General features: G+C 44.1%; 1 protein-coding gene across 5 annotated transcripts in view; it reads left to right on the top strand.

Moving 5' to 3' along the window:
- TLE1 (transducin-like enhancer of split 1 (E(sp1) homolog, Drosophila)) overlaps positions 1–20634 on the top strand; it is an 82695-nt gene that overhangs the window by 48814 nt on the left and 13247 nt on the right. For 3 of the 5 annotated variants that reach the window (XM_008576716.1, XM_008576718.1, XM_008576717.1), the window contains 6 exons: positions 5261–5377; positions 8620–8673; positions 9188–9340; positions 10708–10852; positions 11864–12054; positions 13730–13806. In XM_008576716.1, coding sequence (XP_008574938.1) covers positions 5261–5377; positions 8620–8673; positions 9188–9340; positions 10708–10852; positions 11864–12054; positions 13730–13806 — 737 coding nt within the window. The remainder of the gene's footprint in view (positions 1–5260; positions 5378–8619; positions 8674–9187; positions 9341–10707; positions 10853–11863; positions 12055–13729; positions 13807–20634) is intronic. The other 2 variants (XM_008576721.1, XM_008576719.1) reach the window with 1 other exon arrangement.

Below are 20634 nucleotides of genomic sequence, written 5' to 3'. Positions count from 1 at the left end.
TTTTTAAATCTTGATTGAAGCAGCTGGGTCTTTGCTACCTTACTCTTGAGTGGGTGTTCAGAGCATGCAGTAGACACATCATTGTTCAGAATGGGTCAGGATAAGAGTAATACACAGTCCAAATCTTGATGTTTTCTTTTAACTCCCCTGGGTGATGCTCTCTCAGGTTTGGGAGACTCTTGTCTACCTAGATTGTAAGTTCTCATATGAAGGTGTGGTTTATAATTGCATTGGGATGTTTATTTTTGTTTTTAAAAAACATATTGGACTCTTTTACCTACCAGTTTCAAACACTTTGCCAACTCTCCAGTTAGCTTGCATCCATTGAGCTGCAGCAGGGGAAAGTCCTGCTGTGTGTTTTATGAAACGTGGTTCCCACGGTTATAAGACTGTGTTTTGGACCTGGCTGCTCAAGGAGTGCACACAGGTTGTAATATTGGCCACTTACTCTTTTTTCTTCTGACTAGCTCTTTTGCTCACTGTCATAGCCATTCTAGTCTGTCATCACTGTTAGTGTAAGGAGACCTGACCCTTAGGAAGCATCTATTAATAATACAAAACAATTTGCCAGTTGTCAGTGAAGATGTCCTCTGAGACTGGATGTTCTTAAGGAATTGCAAATTTTCTTAAGAGGGAGAGGTGCCTTCTTGTTGTAGAGCATGTTTTCTCTATTCTTCCACCTCATCTAATCATCTCATATAATTTCTGCATATAAATGGAGAGAAAGTCATGCCAGTTGTGCTAACTTTTGGATGCTCTTTCTGTGTGCAGTACTGAGCTACGGAGCGTTCTAGTTTTGTTTTTGAGACTTGTCAGATCATTTACTTGGGTCTGTATCTGTAAATGTGTGCAACACAAGGTATAGGAAATCATTATGGTTTTAGAAGTTTAGTTTGTTTTGAAAACAGTGTGTTTGGAGATCTTGATTTGCTCAGGTTTGTTACATCCCCCTTGGGTTGTATAACTCCTATGTTGAGTTCCTTTAGAAGACAAAAGGTAAATAGGATGATTTTGTTTATTTCTTAACAAAATTTTAAAGGGAAACTTATATACAGTCTGGAATCCCAGTCCTCAGGACATTTGTAATAGAAGTCTGCCCATTATTTACAGGATATGAAAAATCCTGGCAGATATTTAAATTTTAGCAGCTGCAAGGTGAAGTGAAACATTGAGTTTCTTGGCTAGAATTAGAGTATATCAGTCAGTTTGGTAACACTGGTTCTCGTGTTGGTCAAAAAACTGATTCATGATTAAATATTTATTTAGCAAATAAATATTTGAAAAATGAATTCTACTTGATGAATGCTATTTAGTAGACTAAAATCTTTCAAATGGACTCTGGGAAGAGATGGCTGCAGTGACAGATAGTTCTGTAGGACTATTATCCACAGTGATTGTCATCACAGGAAGCCGATGCTGTGTGGACCTGGACTGCTTTCTTGCTGTCTGCTGAGGCTTTTCCAGTGTTAGTCTTGGGTTATGAGTAGCAAGACTAATGAGTGGAAAGGCAGGAATTTTGGACTATTCTCAGTTCATTTTAAGGTAGTCTGTAAAATGTTCTTTTTAAAAAAGTATATGTTCCCATTTTTGGTTTGGTAGGCACATAACCAGATAAATAAGGGACTCTGTGTGTGACTGTTGATACCAGATATAGATGGAGAAGGCACACAGATGTGATGGTGACTGTTGAGGAGGAGGAGGCAGATCTGAGAAAACACCCATATTATGTCACATTAGAATGTTCAGTGTGAGGGCCGAGCCTGTGGCGCACTCGGGAGAGTGCGGCGCTGGGAGCACAGCAGTGCTCCCACCGCGGGATAGGATGGCCGGTGCGCTCACTGGCTGAGCGCGGTGCGGCCGGTCACAAAAAGTACAAAAAAAAAAAAAAAGAATGTTCAGTGTGATCATTTAAAGAGCCAGTGTGAATTTTAAATGATAAGTATTTGGGTGCAAGTGTTCTTTGTACCTAAACTAGGTTTAAAAGTTACTCTCCTGGGACGGGAGTTACTTTGACATGATGAAAGGCAGAAGGAGCTTCTTGGCCTTAGACAAATGGACATCGTAGTCCTCTGGGGGATGAGGAGGAGGAAGGTAGGTCTTTTAAAGGTTGCTTTGACCTCTTCTCGGGTTTGGTTCTAATTATCTTCTGTGTTCAGAATGCAGGGCTTTTTAAATAAGTCAAGCAACCTCAGCTCCAGTTTTTTGCAAATGGTTCTTAAATGTGTCACTAATTCGGTAGATTTGGACTCAGATAACAGAATCACAATTTTTTTTTTTTTTTTTCCTTTTTTGTCTTTTTTCGTGACCGGTAACGGGATCACAACCCTCGGTGTCGTGCCCGCACCGCGCTCAACCAGTGAGCGGACCGGTCTCTATATGGGATCCGAACCCTGGGTGGGAGTGCCGCCCACGCTCCCAAGCGCCGCACTCTACCGAGTGTGCCACTGGGCCGGCCCAGAATCTCAAATTTTGAAGGATAAAAAGGACATTCAGTCAATATGCAGGTATAATCTCTTAATTATTAAAATATGTATATAAAGGGGCTCATAATGACCATCTTCTACCCTTGGGAACAAACAGTAAATGGTGCATGAGGAAAAAACGCAGCTGGGGGGAAAAGTACTTTTACTTTCGGTTTCTCTAGATATGCAGCGATACCAGCAGTCATGTTTGGGTTTCTGGGAACAAATAAGGGAACCAGAAAACGTAAGGGTCCCCTAGGCAGTTGTTAAAAACCGGAGTGGTTGCTGTTGCTGCCAGTGAAGCTCATTAGGTTGGAGCTATTTGCTTACATCAGGGACAACAACAGCAGTGTCAGGGCTGCACAGTCAGGCAATTACACACAGAAAACTGGGTTCACGGGAAAAGGGTAGAAGGAAGTGGTCTGTTTTTGGTGGGGCAGCCTGTAAGTCGAAAGCCTGCCAGGTGTTGGGCAGCAGCCTGAGCTGGGGACCCCTGGGTCTCACAGTGGCTCTCCCAGGCCTGTCCAGCCCGTTCTCTGCTGCCTTGTTTTGAATCAGTTCTACAGCATCAAAGGTATGATGAGACATCTTGTTTTGTAACTTGTTGAAGACTGCCAGTTGAATGGGGCCAATTTTCAGATAAGTAGGGGTGCTAATTACTGGCCCTGTCTAAATTTAGAGACACTTGCAAAGCATTTCAAAACCTATTCAGATTATAAGCCTCATTTAAGCTGCTCAAGCGGAAATTACAGTAGTAACTCCTAACATGTAGACGCAGAGGCCTCAAAGCTTGACAGTCTTATAGGTTCAGCTGTAGAAATGTTATCGTTTCTAACAGAAGTTGTATTGTTTTTAATAGAAGTTTACTTTTACGTTCACAGTACCACTTGACATTATTAAAAAAATAAAAGCATTTAGAAACTGTTTTGGAATGGCCAAGTGGATTGGACGCCCAGTGCTAATGACAAACAGCAGGAGGGCTCCAGAGGCCAGCCTGAGAGAGACTTTAACTTTAAAATTGCCGGACACGAACTCTATGCCACGTTTTGCTGAGCACTGGGCAGATGTAAAGTTTAGCAAGACACAGCCCTGCCCTTGATGCATCTGCTCAGAGTCTGGAGGAGGAGACCTCAAGGCTGAAATAATCTGGAACAGAGAAAGACGGATTTAAATACTTTTCCCACCTGTGAGCAAACTCTGTTCCTAGCTCAGCTTTGCAGAGTGCACCTTAGCACTTTGCAGGAGTTTCCTTAAGTCGCCTGCCTCCTCTGGCAGGCTCTGGGTCTAGGTCTGGGTGGGAGAGGTTAGTTTTTAGCAGACATTTATCAAGGATAATTAGTTCAGGGATTCAGCCAGCTCACCTTTCAGCCCCAAGCCCTGTGGTAAAGACGTTACTTTGAGCTTCTGTATATTGAATTGCGTGGTCCCTCCCACCTTCTTTTATCCAGGCCTCCCAGCATTTGTGTAGCTTGAACAGTCAGGAATAAAAGAGCTCAGCTCGCTTTAGAGTCAGCCCCTTAAGTGGCCTCAGATTGCTTTCTGGTCCCCAGTTCTGGTTTCCTCTGCGTGTGGTTGAACCCGGAAGGCTCCCATGGTGGGGTCCATGTTTTTCACAGGGGAGCTTTGAGGCTGGCCACCTGACTGGTTACCTCTGGCTGGGCAGGAGTGGAGACCCATGGCTTTTAAAAATGTACCATAAAATATTTGCTCCCACTACATACTTTTGCATTAGATGTCTCACTTAAAGGTTTCTCCTACCCCCCCCTCTATTTTAAATAGTGGTAGAGAAAGGTAACGTAATTGTCTGTTGGCCCTGGACACCCACCTCTTAGTAGTTCTCCAACATCTTTCAGAAATTGGGGTTATCTTGGCTTTGTGAAAGGAGGTTTTTGCACAGCTCATTCAGCATTGTTCAAGGCAGCAACACATCACTGAACAAATTGCCCCTTGCATATGCTAATCCCGCACTTAAAAGAACTCATTGTAACTTGTTCTCATGCTTTAGCCTAAGGGGAGATGGGAATTGAAGGGATGTCAGATCTTGTCATGTGACCCCAAAATATCTAAAATGCCTGTTTTCTTTGGGTCAACAGTTCCTATCAGCATATGCGAATGAAAGTATCTTGTGTGGTTTGTGGAAAAGATTATTTCTTGTTCCTGCTTTTGTGTATGGAAGCTGGCCTTGCTATTGAAGATTTGCTGGCTGAAATTCCCACTTTGGGTCTTAAATTTCAGTGCTATTGGCCAGGAACACCAAATCTTATTTTCAGCAATAAATTAAAAGAATTCAAAAGAGTTCCTTCATTGTTGCTGGAAAATGTGATTTGCTTTTTAGGAAACCATGCCGTTAATCCTACTGCTTCTTTTGTGTCTTTTTAGAGAGGTACACATTGACTCTTAACAGTTACAGATAATGTCTAATAGAGTAATCGCAAGCTTTGCTCATAGGCCATTTATGCCTGACCAGGAAGTCACAGTGGGAAGAAGAAAAACACAACCACATACAAACAGCAAGCTCTTATTCCTGTAACAGTAAATAGAACAGAAGCACATTTTGAATGAGGCCTGAAGGATCCACCAGGCTTTGGATGGTTTGATTGCAAAGTCAGGTTCCCCTTTTAAGTGCATAAACCTCTATAAGTGTTTGCCACCACAGTCTTTAGATGAGCCGAATTAAAGAGAATGAAAGGCTGTGTAGGTATCAGCTTTCTATAGCAGTTCCCCACATCCAGGTTGGGTTTTCATGTGTACAAAGAGGCTTGGGAACAAAATCTTTGATTAATTTTTTTGTCTCGCAGAGTAATTCCCTCCTGGTTCCAGACAGTCTCAGAGGCACAGACAAACGCAGAAATGGGCCTGAATTTTCCAACGACATCAAGAAAAGGAAGGTGGATGATAAAGACTCCAGCCATTATGTAAGTAAAGGACTTGAAATAATATTTGTTTGCTTACTGCTCCCCTTCTAAGCGAGTATCCAAGCGTACTGTAAGATCTTAGTGGTAATTCCACATTCCTTACAATAATACCATAAAGAGGATAGGTTCTTGCATTGTAGGATATCATTTCCCTTTAGGGCTGGAAGTTATTCTTCTGCCTGGTGCAGTATTACGTTTTAGACTTCTGCCTGTGCTGCTCATAACGGGATATGAAAGTACAGGGCTGGCTTTGTGGGCTGTGTGGTTGCACAGGACACTGCTCTTAGAATGGCCCCTCCCGGCACTTGGTGTTATGCTCAGGTCTCACCATCTTTGAATTCTCAGTTTTTAAACAAGGGCTCTGCATTTTCATTTTGTCCTGGGCTCTGCAAATTTGGTAGCCTCTCCTGCTAAAATAGAGTAAAAATTTTGGTGTCACAAATTACCTTTTTGGATGCTATCCTGATAATGTATTCAGGCTTGCGTTCAGGCTTGAGCTAGGTCTCAGGGCAGAGTTTTCCACGGTGATCTAAGTCTGTGGTAAAAATGGAAGAAAACTTGGGGTCATCTAGTTCAAACCCTGCAGATGAGGACTGTTGTCACTAATATAGATAAAACCACATTCAGGAGAGCAAGCCAATCCAAGTGGCTGTTGGCTCTGGTCTGGGGTCATAAACATTGCAGCCTCCATGTGACTTGGAGTTGCCTTGTGTAGTCCCATCTTTCAGGATGGATGTGTTCTCAGGAACAGTCTGAGAGCAGGATGCTGAATTGGGTCACTTCCCTGTCGCCATTGGAGAAAGAGGTGTGGCCCACAGAGTAGCAGAGGTGTCAACTGCAGGCTGTGTCCTGTGGAAGTTCAGTGGCTGGGCCTCTGTGTCTCTTGCTGGCTACCTCAAGCCTAGAGCCAACCGTCAGTAACATTTCTCGAGCACCAGGCTGAGTTAGTACCAGGTACCCTGTGCTTTTACATGGGTTATTTTATTGAGCTCTTACAACAACCAATGTATTTGGTATCATCACCTCTATTTCATAGATAAAGAAACAGTAGCTTGGAGCTTTGAACTGATTTGCTGAAGGTCACGGTTAGTGGCAGAGCTCTGAGGCAGCCCAGCTCCAGAATCCATATTCTTAATCACTGTGCTCAGATTTCCAAACCCAGTGTTAGGATTGGAAATTTTTCTAGAGGTCCTCAAATCGGTCCACACTTCGCACCATGGTTAGATAACACCCTAAGAAACAAAAGTTATTATTTGTCCTCACCCCAGCCCCAACCTTTTTAACATGTCATTCTTCCCTTATCTGTTGCCCAAAGCTGATGTCCTACACGTGTACTTCCATTTGTGATATTAAATGTTTATAAGCAAGTCAGAAGGTCCAGGACATGCAGAAATTGGGAAATTTACTGTCATATAATTCCACGTTGTTCTCAATGAGGCTCGTGTGTATGATAAGTTGTTTTAGTAGTGAGTGAGCTAGAATCTGTGGGTTGGCGCGATGGTTTTGTAACCTGCTTGTACTAGGTATCCTGGTTGGATAGGTGGTTGGGGGCCATGTTTTGAGATTGTGTTGGAGAATCCAGGGCAAAGGCTTCAGTTCTCAAATCTTCTGTGACAGGCATGTACTGTACTGTGAAAGTTTATATTTGCAGAAGGTTTCAATACAAAGCTAAGACTTAAATTACAGAAAACTTAAGGACGACTTTACACCTCCATTATAATAAAGTCATTGTTTGCTATTTTTTGCCAGTTCGGTCTGCACACTATGTTAGCCATTTTTATAATTTTTTTTCTAAAAGGGAAAAACTCTCAGTTTATATCCTTTCACCACCACCAACCTTAACACCTGAGGGCGTGCTTTTCTTTGGGCTTTACTAAGAGAAAATGAATTTTCTTTAGTATTAGTTTTTTTTCTTTATTCCATGAAAATATTTCTTTGAATGGACTTGCTTTGGATTACCTAGGCTTCCTCACTGGTCGTAATTTTATGTTGTTACTAGTGAATTAATTGCATGGTGCCTTTGTAACAATGACTAAAGTATATCTTGTAAGACACAATTGAAGAAAGTAAATTGGGTCTCCCATATGAAGTGCTTTTTGTGGTTAGAAAAAAAACATTTAAGACCTGAATTTAGAGTTAAGGGTAAACTTTCTAGTCTGGACATGTGGGCCCATGGAAGGCCAACGTGGGTAATATTTGCACTTGTACATATTAATATTTCTCAAGTATTGTTTGTGTGTTATTAAGTGACAATGACACCAGTAAAAGAATTGTTTAGATCCTGAATTAGGGACCTACTTCCTTTTCAAGAATTTAGATCCATTGAGCTGTCCTTCTTTCCCCACATGCCCCTTGTATTACTCTGCACTAAAGCACATAAGCCCTTTGGGTTAAGAAAGTAGACTTTTTTAGCCTGCCTCAAACTTGAAGCAGGAGTGATCACATCAGTAAATTGAACAGCTTTTCTGAATCTTTTCCAAACTCATTGTGACCTTGGAGTTTCCTCTGATTAGCAAATTTTACAGCTGTATGAAGAGACTACAAAAGTCCTATTGCAGGATGCCAGTGTCCCCTAAACATTGCCTTCTTCCTTCCATCTCCCCACAGATAATCTAAGCAGAAGAGGTTTATTCTTAGCATAAGGTTAGATCTTGGTTCCTTATTCTATCCAGTAGCTAGCTTTGTTGCTTTTAGGTTTGTATTTGTTTTGTTTTCACAGTAACCCTGTGGACAATTGGTGTAAGTAAATTTGTCTCTATAATCAGGAGTTGGCTGGCTGCCTTCAAGGTAATACATGTAAAAACAATGACATGAAGTTGTGTACTTAATTTGAAAGCAGGTGGAAAAAGAGCTCTGATATAAGGGAATGCAGATTTCTGGTTATAAGAGGAATTTTAGATTACAGGAGAGATTGGGCTGTCGCAAACATTTATTGAGCCCTTATGGTGTGCCACCTATTTGCAGGTAGCGGTAGCCCTCACCTGTGAGCAAGTTGTGACTGGGGAGCTGGTTTGCTGCTGCAGCAGAATTCCTGCCTGGAGCTTTGTATAGCCCCAGGTCAGCTGAGAAGCGTGGGGGAGTGGTATTGATTACCAGGGCTGGCAAGCTGGAAGAGCTCCTGCAGGCATGTCCCAGGGAGTTTCTTAACCTGTCTGCTACCAAGAACAATAGAAAGAGATTTAACTGGGCCTCAAACCCATTCTTAGCCTTTACTAAATGACATTAAAATTTCTTCTTTCCAGGAGAGCGATGGTGACAAAAGTGATGACAACTTAGTTGTGGATGTGTCTAATGAGGTAACCATTCTTTTCATCAAACTTGATCTTCAGAATGACTTGAGTAGTGTTGTGAGAAAAATCCAACAGTGAACGGATGAAGTAGAAACCCAGTGTTTTGGTCTCTTGCAACTTTATAGATGAAGCATTTAATGATTGTTCTTGTTCAGTGCAATAATAGCCTGACATCAACTTTTATTTCCTTTAAAAAAAAAATCTGTTTGCCTAGTCATTTCGGTTTTCTAAGTTGGTATCCGATTCCTCCTTCCTTCCAGTGCCTTCTAGGCAGAGTACCTGAGTGTGAGGAGGGTTGTGATTGCTTGTGGGTTGCTTTCTTTATGGTGTGCTCCCAGGTGTGTTTACAGACACCACCTTGTTCATGAAAACAGTGCTTTAGTTATGTTGCACAGCCTGAGCTAAAGGACTTTCAGCGTTCTCCTTTAATTTAGAGCAGTAGTGTGGAAGTAGAGTGTGTAAAGGGAAAGGGCTACTGTGATGGGCTAAGTCACGAAAACCTTTGATTATGCTCGTTCAGGACCCTTCTTCTCCACGCGCAAGCCCTGCCCACTCACCCCGGGAGAACGGAATCGACAAAAACCGCCTGCTGAAGAAAGACGCCTCGAGCAGCCCGGCATCCACGGCCTCCTCGGGAAGTTCCACTTCTTTGAAATCCAAAGAAATGAGCTTGGTAGGTAAAGAGAACTGGCACTTGCCTATTTAGCAGTGTGTGTGTGTGTGTGTGTGTGTGCGTGTGTGTTTGTGAATCAGAGGACCCTGAAGAATTTGAAACGGTGGCATTTTGCTGTTTGAGGGTTGTATCTGTAAGTGTTTAGAAGGGAAACTTATCTTTCTGTTCTTTGTCCCCGTGTGGTATTTCCTTTTTGCCTGTCAGTCATCTCTTTTGGGCCACGATGAGAGAGCGTGAACGGCCTTCCATGTTCATTGCCTCCTGTTCTTGGCACAAAGCTCTCTGAAACTTCCCAGCTGAAAATGCCCAAACAATTCAAACCTCTTACGTTCTAAGGGGTCCTCGTTTCGTTAAGCTGGCCACTTGCCTGGTAAACTGACCCACAGTTTGAGGGCATGTTGTGGAGCATGCCCCCAGTATTAGGGAGCTCATCAGAATGGTGATGTGCATCAGGGCCCATTCTTGTGGTCATTCATTCATTCAACAAACTTTGTGGCATGTGTCATCTCTTAACGCATAGCAACCCTGCAGTTAATCCCTACACAGTCCCCCTAGGCATTATCCTATTTCAGTGATGGAGAGGAATGCCTGAATGACTTGCCAAGGCTACGCAGCCTGTCCCAAGATCCAAGGCCAGATTCAATGCTCTTTGCCACACCGTAGCACTTCTTGGAGTGTGTTTTAAAAGACATGAATGGTTGAGAGGCAAAAGAGACGCCCTGTAACCCTGTTACTGTTTCGACTCCTGAAGGTGTTAAGTCTCTCATTTGCACTGGTGAGTCCACATTGATTATGTAGGCAAGTGGGCGGTGACACTTAACTCCAAAAGGTTATTCTTTTTAGGCATATATTTCAAACAAAATGATAAGGCTAGTTCTAGGGCTTTTGTTTGTGAGATGCTGGTTTGCTTCTCATAAAATCGATGGGCCTGCTGTCTTTCACTGTTAGTCTCAATCCCAGGGCTACAGAAAGCCCAGACTAGACAAGGGGTCTTCTCTTGGACATTCTTGGCGGCTGGGGCATGTATTTCTGAGTGATTGGGAACTGTTCTCTCGGTGGCCATCATTCTACATTGGATTTGGTCCAAAGTCCATAAGCCTGATGGAAAATACTTTTTAAAATAAAATCTGCGGAGGAAGAAGTGTGATCATGTTCTGTGTTTCTAGCTTGAGTTTTAATTCTGGCAGGAAGAGGAAAGGTCAACGTTTCTCGCTCACAAGTTAATGCTGTCAACATTGTGTGGATTTATGAAAATTGGCAGAGGGAGTAGCTAGAAGGTGCCCAGTGTCCCAGCTGCTGTTGTGATAAATTGTGTAATATGGCTTGGATTAAAAATAATACTCATTTAATTTGTTTAATGATACCAGCATGAAAAAGCCAGCACGCCTGTTCTGAAATCCAGCACACCGACGCCTCGGAGCGACATGCCAACCCCGGGCACCAGCGCCACTCCAGGACTGCGTCCAGGCCTCGGCAAGCCTCCAGCCATGGACCCCCTCGTCAACCAAGCGGGTAGAGCCTCGCCTCTTGTTGGGCTGTGTTTTGTTTCTCCCTTTCCCAGCCTGATTTGTTGTCTGTTAACTTCTCCACGCATGTGAAATGCACTTAGGGCCACTCTCCTTCCTATCTCTGAAAAAGCCGTGATAAGAAACAGATGTTTGTCCTTGGGTTTCAGCAGCTGCACCCTGTTCTGTCTCCGACTGTTTACATTCAGCTTTTCTTTTATTTCCAAATAATCTGAATCGTAGGGACTCCAGTAAAGTTTCTGATGATTATTCTGAACACACGCTCCTTACCAAACTCTCATTACGTGTCTGACTTTGCTAATATTGACTGAAACGGCAGGTTTGGCTGGCACAGGTGTGCTTCTTGCTGACTGTAGTTGGCTGGTTTTCTGCTGGTCCTTCCTTCAGGAGTCAGTGGTCTCTCCAGTAGGAATTGGGAGGGTTTCACTGAGACTCCAGCCAATGAGTAAACTCAAAACTTTCAACTTGATTTCCCCCACTGGGAAAGGAAAAAAACAGCAACCTGGGCCCAGAGGAAGATAAGCACCAGAATATTCCTCTTAAACCTGTGCTTTGGTTTACATAAATCCAGGACTGGGTTTTCATTTGGAATTGCAACCAGGGAATGGAAAGTTCAGACTGAAGGAGAAGTCTTGGATTTTATTAAGAAAATCTTCTTTTGATATCAAGTCAGATAAACACTGAGTGCCTGTGCCTTGGTTGTTTTCCCTTTGTAAATTGGGTACAGTGATGCCACTTAATTCCCGAGGATTCCCAGTGCTGCCAAGTACACCAATGAGAAAATTGTGCTTCCCTGGGGTTCTTTTCTTCCTTGGAGATGAATTCAGCTCTGGGGAGGAAGAATGGATCCAGCCTATGAATTGGAGGTGATTGCTCCTGTCCCTGGAAGCCTTCCCTCTCCCCCCTTCTTCCTCTCTCCCCGTGTTGAGTGACACTAATAGATGACACTAAAACTGCTGGTCAGGTTTGAGTTATGGGCGCTTGTGTTTCCTTTCAGCAGCCGGTTTGAGGACGCCCCTGGCAGTGCCCGGCCCATACCCTGCTCCCTTCGGGATGGTTCCCCACGCGGGCATGAACGGCGAGCTGACCAGCCCCGGCGCCGCCTATGCCAGCTTGCACAACATGTCCCCCCAGATGAGTGCCGCCGCCGCTGCAGCCGCCGTGGTGGCCTACGGGCGCTCCCCGATGGTAGGCCACCGCCAGCCCCACACTGCTCCAGACACAGACCAGTGTCCCCCCTCTCTTGCCTTCCTCCTGCCAGCTTTCATCAACACGCTGGGCCAGATGCTTTTTGTTTTACTGTTTTCATAGATGAAAAAAGGCAGCGTTTAGAGGTTCCTTCAGTGGTTCAGGGGACATCTGGTTTGCTCCCACCAAAGTAGAATTTTTTATTTGAAGGCAGTGAGATGATTCAAGTGGCTCACAGAAGCCTTTTCATTCGTTTTCTTGAGGTGGTTTCTTTTCTCTCTTTAAGCCTCAGGAAAAAACATTCAAGAAGCCACAGCTTTCTCTTCCCGTGCCTGTGTTACTCTTCACACATGATAGTGTGACTCATGCATAAGAAGTGACCTTGGTGCAGCAGGTAGAAAGACAGGTGGTGTTGGGCCGGCGTGGTGGTGCACTGGAGAGTGCGCTCCCGCTGAGGGTTCGGATCCCATGTCGAGACCGGTTCCCGCTCACTGGCTGAGTGTGGTGCGGGCGCGACACCGAGGGTTGCGATCCCATTGCCGGTCCCCGGTACGGGCACGACACCGAGGGTTGCGATCCCGTTACCGGTCAGTAAAAAAGACAAAAAGGGAAAAAAAAAAAAGAAAGACAGGTGGTGTGAGGCCATGGGGTGTGAGGCAGGCTCTGCCTTCTGCCACTATGCAAATAGCCTCATTTTTGACCAAAAAGATACAAAACTGCATTTGAAGGGTATGACTGATTGTGCATCATTACTGACTGCATCAGAAAAAGGGTGTAGATTATCACCCATAGTAAATTAATGTCCTCGAATAATTTCTGCTGGCTGTTTGAAATGTCCCGTACCTTTCCCTCTTCTCCCCTCTTAAGATAGCATTACCTCCAATAGTTTGGGGTGTTATTAGAGTTCCTTGTTGTTTCCTCCTGTTACACTCATAGGAAAGGTTGTGTAGTGTAGGGCAGAGAGTTCAGGTGAGGAGGGAAGCTTAGAATGCTGTCCTGAGGGTGCACAAAGTAGGAGATCGACGAATGAATCCTTAAGTAATAACTTAGGCCAGTGCTATGCAGCTACAGGTGACTTTCCTCCTTGGGGACATTTGGTAGTATCTGGAGACATTTTTGATTATCACAACTGAGGGGGATGCTATTGGCACATAGAGGGTAGAAGCCAGGGATGCTATGGAATGTGCTCCAGTACCCCGGACAGCCCTCCACGAAGAGAACTGTCTGGCCAAAACGTCAGTAGTGTCAGAGCTGAGAAATCCTGACTTACACATTGCTCTCTGCTTGCTCGGGCAAAGCAGAACGTCCTAAATCTGCAGGAAGTACAAGGGCAGTTCAAAAAGTTTGTGGAAAAATAGAAATAAAGAATACGAGTCTTTCCGTGAACTTTTCTTTCCGTGAACTTTTTGAAGTACGCTTGTGTTTACCATGGGAAGCTGGTTCTCGGTGCCTAAATAGATCCACCTTCCCCAAAAGAAGTGTGTCTTGTGGTGTTTAGAGGTGGTTATATTACTTCTTGCATTACTTTTTCTGTTAAGTGTTAGGCCCTGTTATTATTCCTTCCCATTTATATTGCTTTGGGGATATATGAATTTCTATGAAAAGTCTTTGTCCATGTTTACAAAGTGCCTGCCTTGCCTGCACTGAGTCTGCAACACTTTATCTTTGTTTCCAGGTGGGGTTTGATCCTCCCCCTCACATGAGAGTACCTTCCATCCCTCCAAACCTGGCAGGAATCCCTGGGGGGAAACCGTAAGTACCTTTAAGGCCTCAGTTTTACTTTAAAGGCGGTTTGCTCCAGTCATGGGTATTAGCAGACTAGAATTCCAAAGCGAGCATAAGCTTGGGCGTTTCCAAGGAGATTTCTGGTGTCTTTTCCTGAGGAGTATTAACACTTTCTATAAATGGCAACTTGTAGGTGTCATGCCTCTGTCCGCTCATTGTGGGTGATTTCATACGTCTAGTTATTTCTGGGGAGAAGCCATTGGGGTGGGGGTGAGACGGAGGAAAGAGCTGGAGGAGGCTGGCCCTCGCACTTGACCCGTCTGCAGAGAGCTGCTGTGCTTTGCCACTTGGTTAGAGGGTAGCTGCGGAGGTCTTGTACAGTGCTGTGCCACAGGCAGTGAGCTGTCACGAACGCTTGCAATCTCAGAAATTCAAAATGTGTCATCTCTTTACCTGACTCAGTGCCACCTTTTTCTTATGTTAGTAGAAATGAGTTATTTGAAGAATAGGTTCTGTTGGATGCCAACATCCCAGGTTGATCCCCAAGTAAAGTTTTGGTGAGTACTTTAAAGCAAAGAGGCCTTTTGGGGAAGTAAAAAAGTAGGTTAAAGGGCACGAAAGCATTCAGAATTAGAAATGTGTCTTAGGCCTCCAGTTTGTGTGTCACACCCCATGCCGTCACGTTCACGTGGTTGCTTTCGGCTTTTATCTGTGCATCACTTGCATATCACAGTGCATTATTTTGAGCAATCCTTTCAACTACATGTCGTCCTTGTGTGGATTTGATTAGAGCCTTGTTTCAAATAAACCACCAGCATAAGAAAAAATTGAATTCCTTACCCAGTCACCTGCCTTTTAGGACAGCACATTCCCATTGCTCCACCTTTCATGCGTTGTGATATCTATTTCACGGTAATTTGATGCATGATGAAATCAAGTTCACGAGGCTTTTGTCTACACTAGGAATTAGTAGAGATGTTAAGAGTTTAAAGTGACATGTAGGCTCAGGGAAGAACGAGATGGTGGGGTGGGGTGGGCAGTGTTGCCAAAAGCTTACTTGGCGGATAGATCGCTTCTGATTGTACCTGTGAACTATCGTGTTGTGTGTTTTCTTGGGAATGTCCCCCTGCTTCCAGCCTGGGATGTCCTCAGGGAACTGCCGGGTATTTCTTATCTGTGGTTGCCAGCACTATAGTGTTGAGTGTTGTACTGATTGGTGAATGGATGAAGGGCAGACGAGTGATGTGGCAACAAGAAGCAGTAATAATAGTAGCTGATGAATCTTTGGGGGAATAAGACAAGTGAGGCCAAGTTCAGCCGACCCTTACGGAATGCCAGTTTCAAGAGTCAGAGGTATGGGTTGTGTCCAGCTGCCAAAACCCCACCTTGAATGTGATCTGGGAGGCAGTTGGGGGGTGGGGGGGTGCGGGTAGAGCTATGAGCTGTCATGCTGGTGTGTAGGGCATAGTTAACCTGGACCCTGTTCCTTACCATTGTGTGCATGTGTGGGTATGGGGGTGTTAATAACATCATTAAATGCAAAAGACAGTGTGGTGTGATGCTGTAGATAAGGCCAAAATATTTATATCCTTTGCTAGTGAGCACCTTGCATTCCTTTGTGTTCAAAACTGTGTGAGCTAGAATTACAGCATGCCTAGGGACAAGGACAGTGGACATAGCAGCAAAGTTGTGAGACTCGTGTATAAGGGGGCTTTTCTAGTCTTGGTCAAAGTGGCCACTGGTCTCTGGATCTGAGTGGTCACTGCTCTCTCTAACCTAGTTAACATATATTTTTTAGGATTCCTTTTGTTTGAAGTGAGCCAGATTATGTGAGGGAGATAGAATTAATTAGCGTCAGTGGGAATCTGGGCTATATAGTCTTATCCCTGTGTTGATCCATTAATTAGCATGACAAGACTTGCTGTTCTTAGCACTTAGTGAAGTAATACTGCCTGAGGCGGTGCCTCTCAAACCACTGTTTTTCTCCAGTATGTCAGAGATTGATACTTTTGTAACAATAAAAATGAATGGAGGAAAAAGATACAAAACCTAAGTCCTGACTTCTTTGTGTTAGGAGTCAACAGTCGTGGGCTAACTGTCCCTTGCTGTGTAAACGTTTCTAGATGCTTACCCTCATGGCAGACAGTGGCGGGTGTTTGCAGACCACATGTTACTTTGGGCTGGTCTGAGGCACTTAAGTGAATTGAGGGCGAGTGGTACGTGCAGGGTGTGGTGAGCACAGTGGTAAAGGTTGTACAGATAACTTATCTGACAAGCACCTGCTAAAGCATGTTTGGGTCGGTTGGGTGGAAGGCAGGGTCCTCCTGGACTGGAGCGAGCAGGAGCAGCGGCTCAGACTGTGCAGAGGTCCAAGTGCTCACTCCCTGCCTTTGGGGACCTGACGATGTGGTCTTTAAAAGAATGATGAATACCGGAGCTAAACTTGGGATAACTGCTGTGGGGCAGAGCACATATAGAGAAATGACAGAAATTAGGGTGAGGACGACGTCAGTGGAAGCTGAAGCAAGTACAGAAAGGACTGAGTCTACTGGGGTGCAGGGACGGGGATGGCATGTGTCACCCAGGGAGAAAGAGCTGGGGGAATCACTTGCAGTGCACGTGCGTGTGCACCTTCCCAGAGTGTTCCAGCCAGAGTTCAGTTGGGGCCTGGAGGAAACTGAAGCCTGATTAGAGTAAGTGCTCATCTGTGGTTCAAGTCCACTGTGACAGCCTCGCCGAGTGACGGTGCCTCTGCCCATGCATGTCCAGCTATGGGACCCATGGCCGTCATCACCATGTGAAGACCCATCCTGCCCTTGAGCTGAAATCTGTCTCCCTGGAACGTGGACCCACCAATCCTGGTTCTTTCCTGCCCCCTGAGACCACACAATGCACAGCTAATCCATCATCCTCTGACAGCTCTTCAGATACTTGGAGACCTCCGTGGCACCATGAGAATTTTCTGTGGCTGAATTTGTCCGTTGCTGTAGCCCTGTCTGGGGTATGATGTCAGGTTCCCACATCATCTGCTCACAACATCTAGAGGCCGCCGCCTCAGATTTCATGGAGACCCACAGCATAGGCGCAGGGGCCCTGTTGGGAGCTCACAGCCTTGCTTAGCGGTGGTGTGTGTGTGGGGGGGGGAACGTTTCTTGTCTATACTCTTGGTCTCCAGCTGGGCCCAAGAGTGAAACTGACATAAGACACGTTATCAGGAGAAGAGCATGCAGGTTTTCTTAAAATTCTACATGTACGTGGTAGGCCTCCCTCATGAGAAGAGGAAGAACCCAAGAAGTGGCCAGAGCAGATGGCTTGTGTACCTTTTATACAAGGAAACAGTAAATTTGTGAAGAAATGATAAGAGAAAAGCATTTGGGCTGGAGGCAGTAGATTGTGGGGAAGTGAGTGAGAGAGACACTGGGGAAGACTGGAGAAGACAGGGTTATTTTGGTAAGTTTGTCCAGGTCCATCTCAGTGTCGATTCCCAGACTCTGGTGAGAAGCGTGTTCTTCTCTTCCTCATATAGGAAAGGCACTTTTCTCCATGGAAGTTTGATGAACTGTTTTTGTGTAGAAAGGGGGAGTTCAGAAAGTCCTTCCTGCATCTTTCATTTCTCAGGTGCCTTCAGCTCAAAATAATAAATATGCCAAAGCAACCTATTTTGAGATTTCATGTCCTGAACTTATAAATTCTAAGTTTATAACTTATGAATGCAGAATTACAGTAGAGGTAAGAGCATTGTTCTGAACCCTGTTCTATGCTTCCACACCCTGTTCTGTGACAGGTTGGGGGGCTGATCCCATTGAGGAGGGTCAAGGATGAATTCCCTGCAAAAGTATTTTCAGAGCTGCATTAATTAACCCAGTAGGGGCAGGGAGTGATCCTCTAGGGGGAGGGACCAGCTGTGCAAAGGCCCCGTGGTCACACATGGTTTTTATCAGAGTGGAGCAGAGCAAGATAACTCATGCCACCACCGTTCCACACTCTTGTGTCTAGTGTTGCAATGACCTAAGATCTCAGTAGATTTTCCTAACCAGTCCAGTCATTTTTCCTCCCTCCCTCTTAACCACACCTTAGCCTTAGATTCCCCCTTGTTTAATTCATTTTTTTTAACCCAGTCTTATTTTTTGTTAAAATTCTCACCTTTTTTATACCCACTTTTGACAGTACAATCCCAGATGAGTTTGGTCTCCCTTCTTCATTTCTTGCTCAGAGATCTTCAAGGCCCCACAGGTTATATCACCCTGTATATCTTGAAATATCATGTGCTGACCAGATGAGATAACTTCGATTCTCTGATGATGCCTGCTGCCTCCACCTGGAGCTCCTGTCCTGCTCACTACTCTCCACCTGTTCCTGTGCAAGTACTTTCTATCCCTCAGAGACCACCTCAGTGACTGCCTTTAGGAAGCCCTGGCAATTGCCTTACCATATGTGATCTCTCTCCTGTAGCCCCTTGTGGTGTCTTTTGACATTGTTACACTTTGACCATGGGCTGTAGTAATCATGTGTACAACTCATGTTTCTGTCTGCCTCCTCCCCAGTAGAATTGAAGTTCCTGAAGCCTGCTTGTCCCCTTGAGCAGAGATACCAGTGGCATTGAATAAGTGGGAGATAAGTCCTGGCCTGTGTAAGACCTTGTGATTCAAACTTTTAGAACAGATTCATATTTTGCATTTTACAATTAAGTGTTGATTTATTAAGAGGTAACCCTGACAATTGTTTTCAGACCCTTGAGGCTAGATTTAATTGGTAGTGTTTAGTCAGCTTAACATGAATTTGGTTTTAGTTTTAGGACATTTCTCCCTCCGAGCTCTGTGGAGATCACTGGTAAGAGAAATTCCAGTTTAGTTAGACTTTTTTTTCTGGCCCTGTAGCACTACTTTTCTCCCCTTAAATACCTGGGGGCTCTTCTCTACCTGCCTCGTGTAGTAGCACCTAGAGGTCAGTAATAACTCAAAATAATAATAGTTTGGTTTTTAAGATTCTAGGTTAGTTCAAGGTTTCTTTACCCTGTGTTTTAACACCAGACGTGTAATTCAGAAATCTTCTACCCACTTGTTTAGTGTTTAAGTAAATCTTTAAAGTACCTTTCTGGATTTAGAGCTTAAAGAGAAAAGAGAATCTTAACTCAAGAAAACATGTTTTGCAACAGTGATTAGGGACCATTCCCGGGTACCACTTCCACGCTTCCAGCCAAGGAGACATTTCAGCAGCCAGGACTTCCTCCTCTTCCCCTACTTTTTTTGTTCCTGATCTTTCTTCTGGTTCTTCTGCTGGCTGTGCCTACATTCTACAGCTGGTTTATTTAGTGGATTTGAAAATTAATTCTGTCCTCTTATTATTTGGTATGATTGTATTAATCAGGGTTGTCCAGCAAAACAGCCAGTAGGATAGATATAGATAGATTTAAGAAAGAGATTTATAATAAGATTAGCTCATGTGATTATGGAGACAGCAGTCCCATGACCTGCCATCTGCAAGCTGGAGGCCCAGGACGGCCGGTGCACTCCCCATCTGAGTCCAAAGGCCCAAGAACCAGGAACTTGGAGTCCTGAGGGCAGGAGAAGATGGAAGTCCCAGCTCAAGTGGAGAGCGTGTTTGGCCTTCCTCTGACTGTTTTGTTCAAGCCTTCATAGGATTAGAGGATGCCACCTGCATTGGTAAAGGTGGATCTTCTTAGTAGTCTACCTGTTCAACTGCTAATCTCTTCCAGAAACACCCTCACAGACACACCCCAAAATAATATTTACCAGCCATCTGGGCATCCCTTAGCCCAGTCAAGTTGGCACATAAAATTAACCATCACAATGATATTTGGATGTTTTGGGGGGTCTATTAAATGCTAAAAGTAGCATGCCTGTTCTGTGCTTTATTATTGCCACATCGGTTTTAGTTTAACTTCTGTTTTTCTACCCTCTGATCTAGGAATGTGTGGCTAATTTCTTGAAATTATATTGAGGTGAGGCCATTTCTTTTGATGTCAACGGTGTTTAGCTAAAATTGTCACTCCCTTTACTTCTCTCTCTCCCTTTTCACCTCTTCAGAAATGACTTCCAATTTTAGTATGTAAATGCAGTTTGTGTGTTTTTTGTATGGATAATGCTTGTGTTCGCCTGTAGTGGGTGCTTCCTTTGCTAGAATATTTGAATTGAGCTTTGAAGCAGCACTACTTTAAACTCTTCTTTGTTGTACTTTTCATCCAGGAATCTCTCAGTTAGTGTCTTTGTCTTGCATGGGAGCCTTGTTCCTGCCCCAGCACATTTAGAAGTTTGGAAATGTTTAACTGATAGAGGAAGTAGGTCCTAGAACTTAGAATCTTAAATGCTGACTTTGGCCAGAGAACATCCTCACTTCTCAACTAGGCCATTTCTTCATGTTTACTCTGCTAGTAATCTTTTTTTTAACGTCCATTTTAAGAAGTTTTGTATTTGCCTTTTAAACAAATGAGAATAGAAATGCATTCATCTAAATAAGGAAACAAAAAGTGTCCCATCCTAATGCTTTGAAGTCCTGTACTTGTAATTTAATTGTTAATGAAGTCCTCTATTGATGTAGAAATGCTGTCTTCTGAATAAGGTAGGAATTGTGCCCAGATTTGCACATTTGCTCTGTGGGAGGATGCCAGAATACCAAAGTGGAAAAATCTTGCCAGAAGTAAAGAATTTTATAGATGTTGTAGACCCTAAAAAATGTTAGAAGTAAAGCCTGTTATACTGACAGAGGGAGATTTTACCCATAAGCAGGTGAGTTATACACCTAAGGACATACTTTCTTGTCATGAAATCTTAGAATAATTAGCCTCCTATTTTCTTAAGACCTCCACATCACTCCCCCCCCCCCCCCCCCCCCCCC

The sequence above is a fragment of the Galeopterus variegatus genome, unplaced genomic scaffold (genome assembly GCF_000696425.1).
Source record: "Galeopterus variegatus unplaced genomic scaffold, G_variegatus-3.0.2 Scaffold1391, whole genome shotgun sequence".
Lineage (NCBI taxonomy): Eukaryota > Metazoa > Chordata > Mammalia > Dermoptera > Cynocephalidae > Galeopterus > Galeopterus variegatus.
This window is presented reverse-complemented; position numbering and strand designations above follow the sequence as displayed.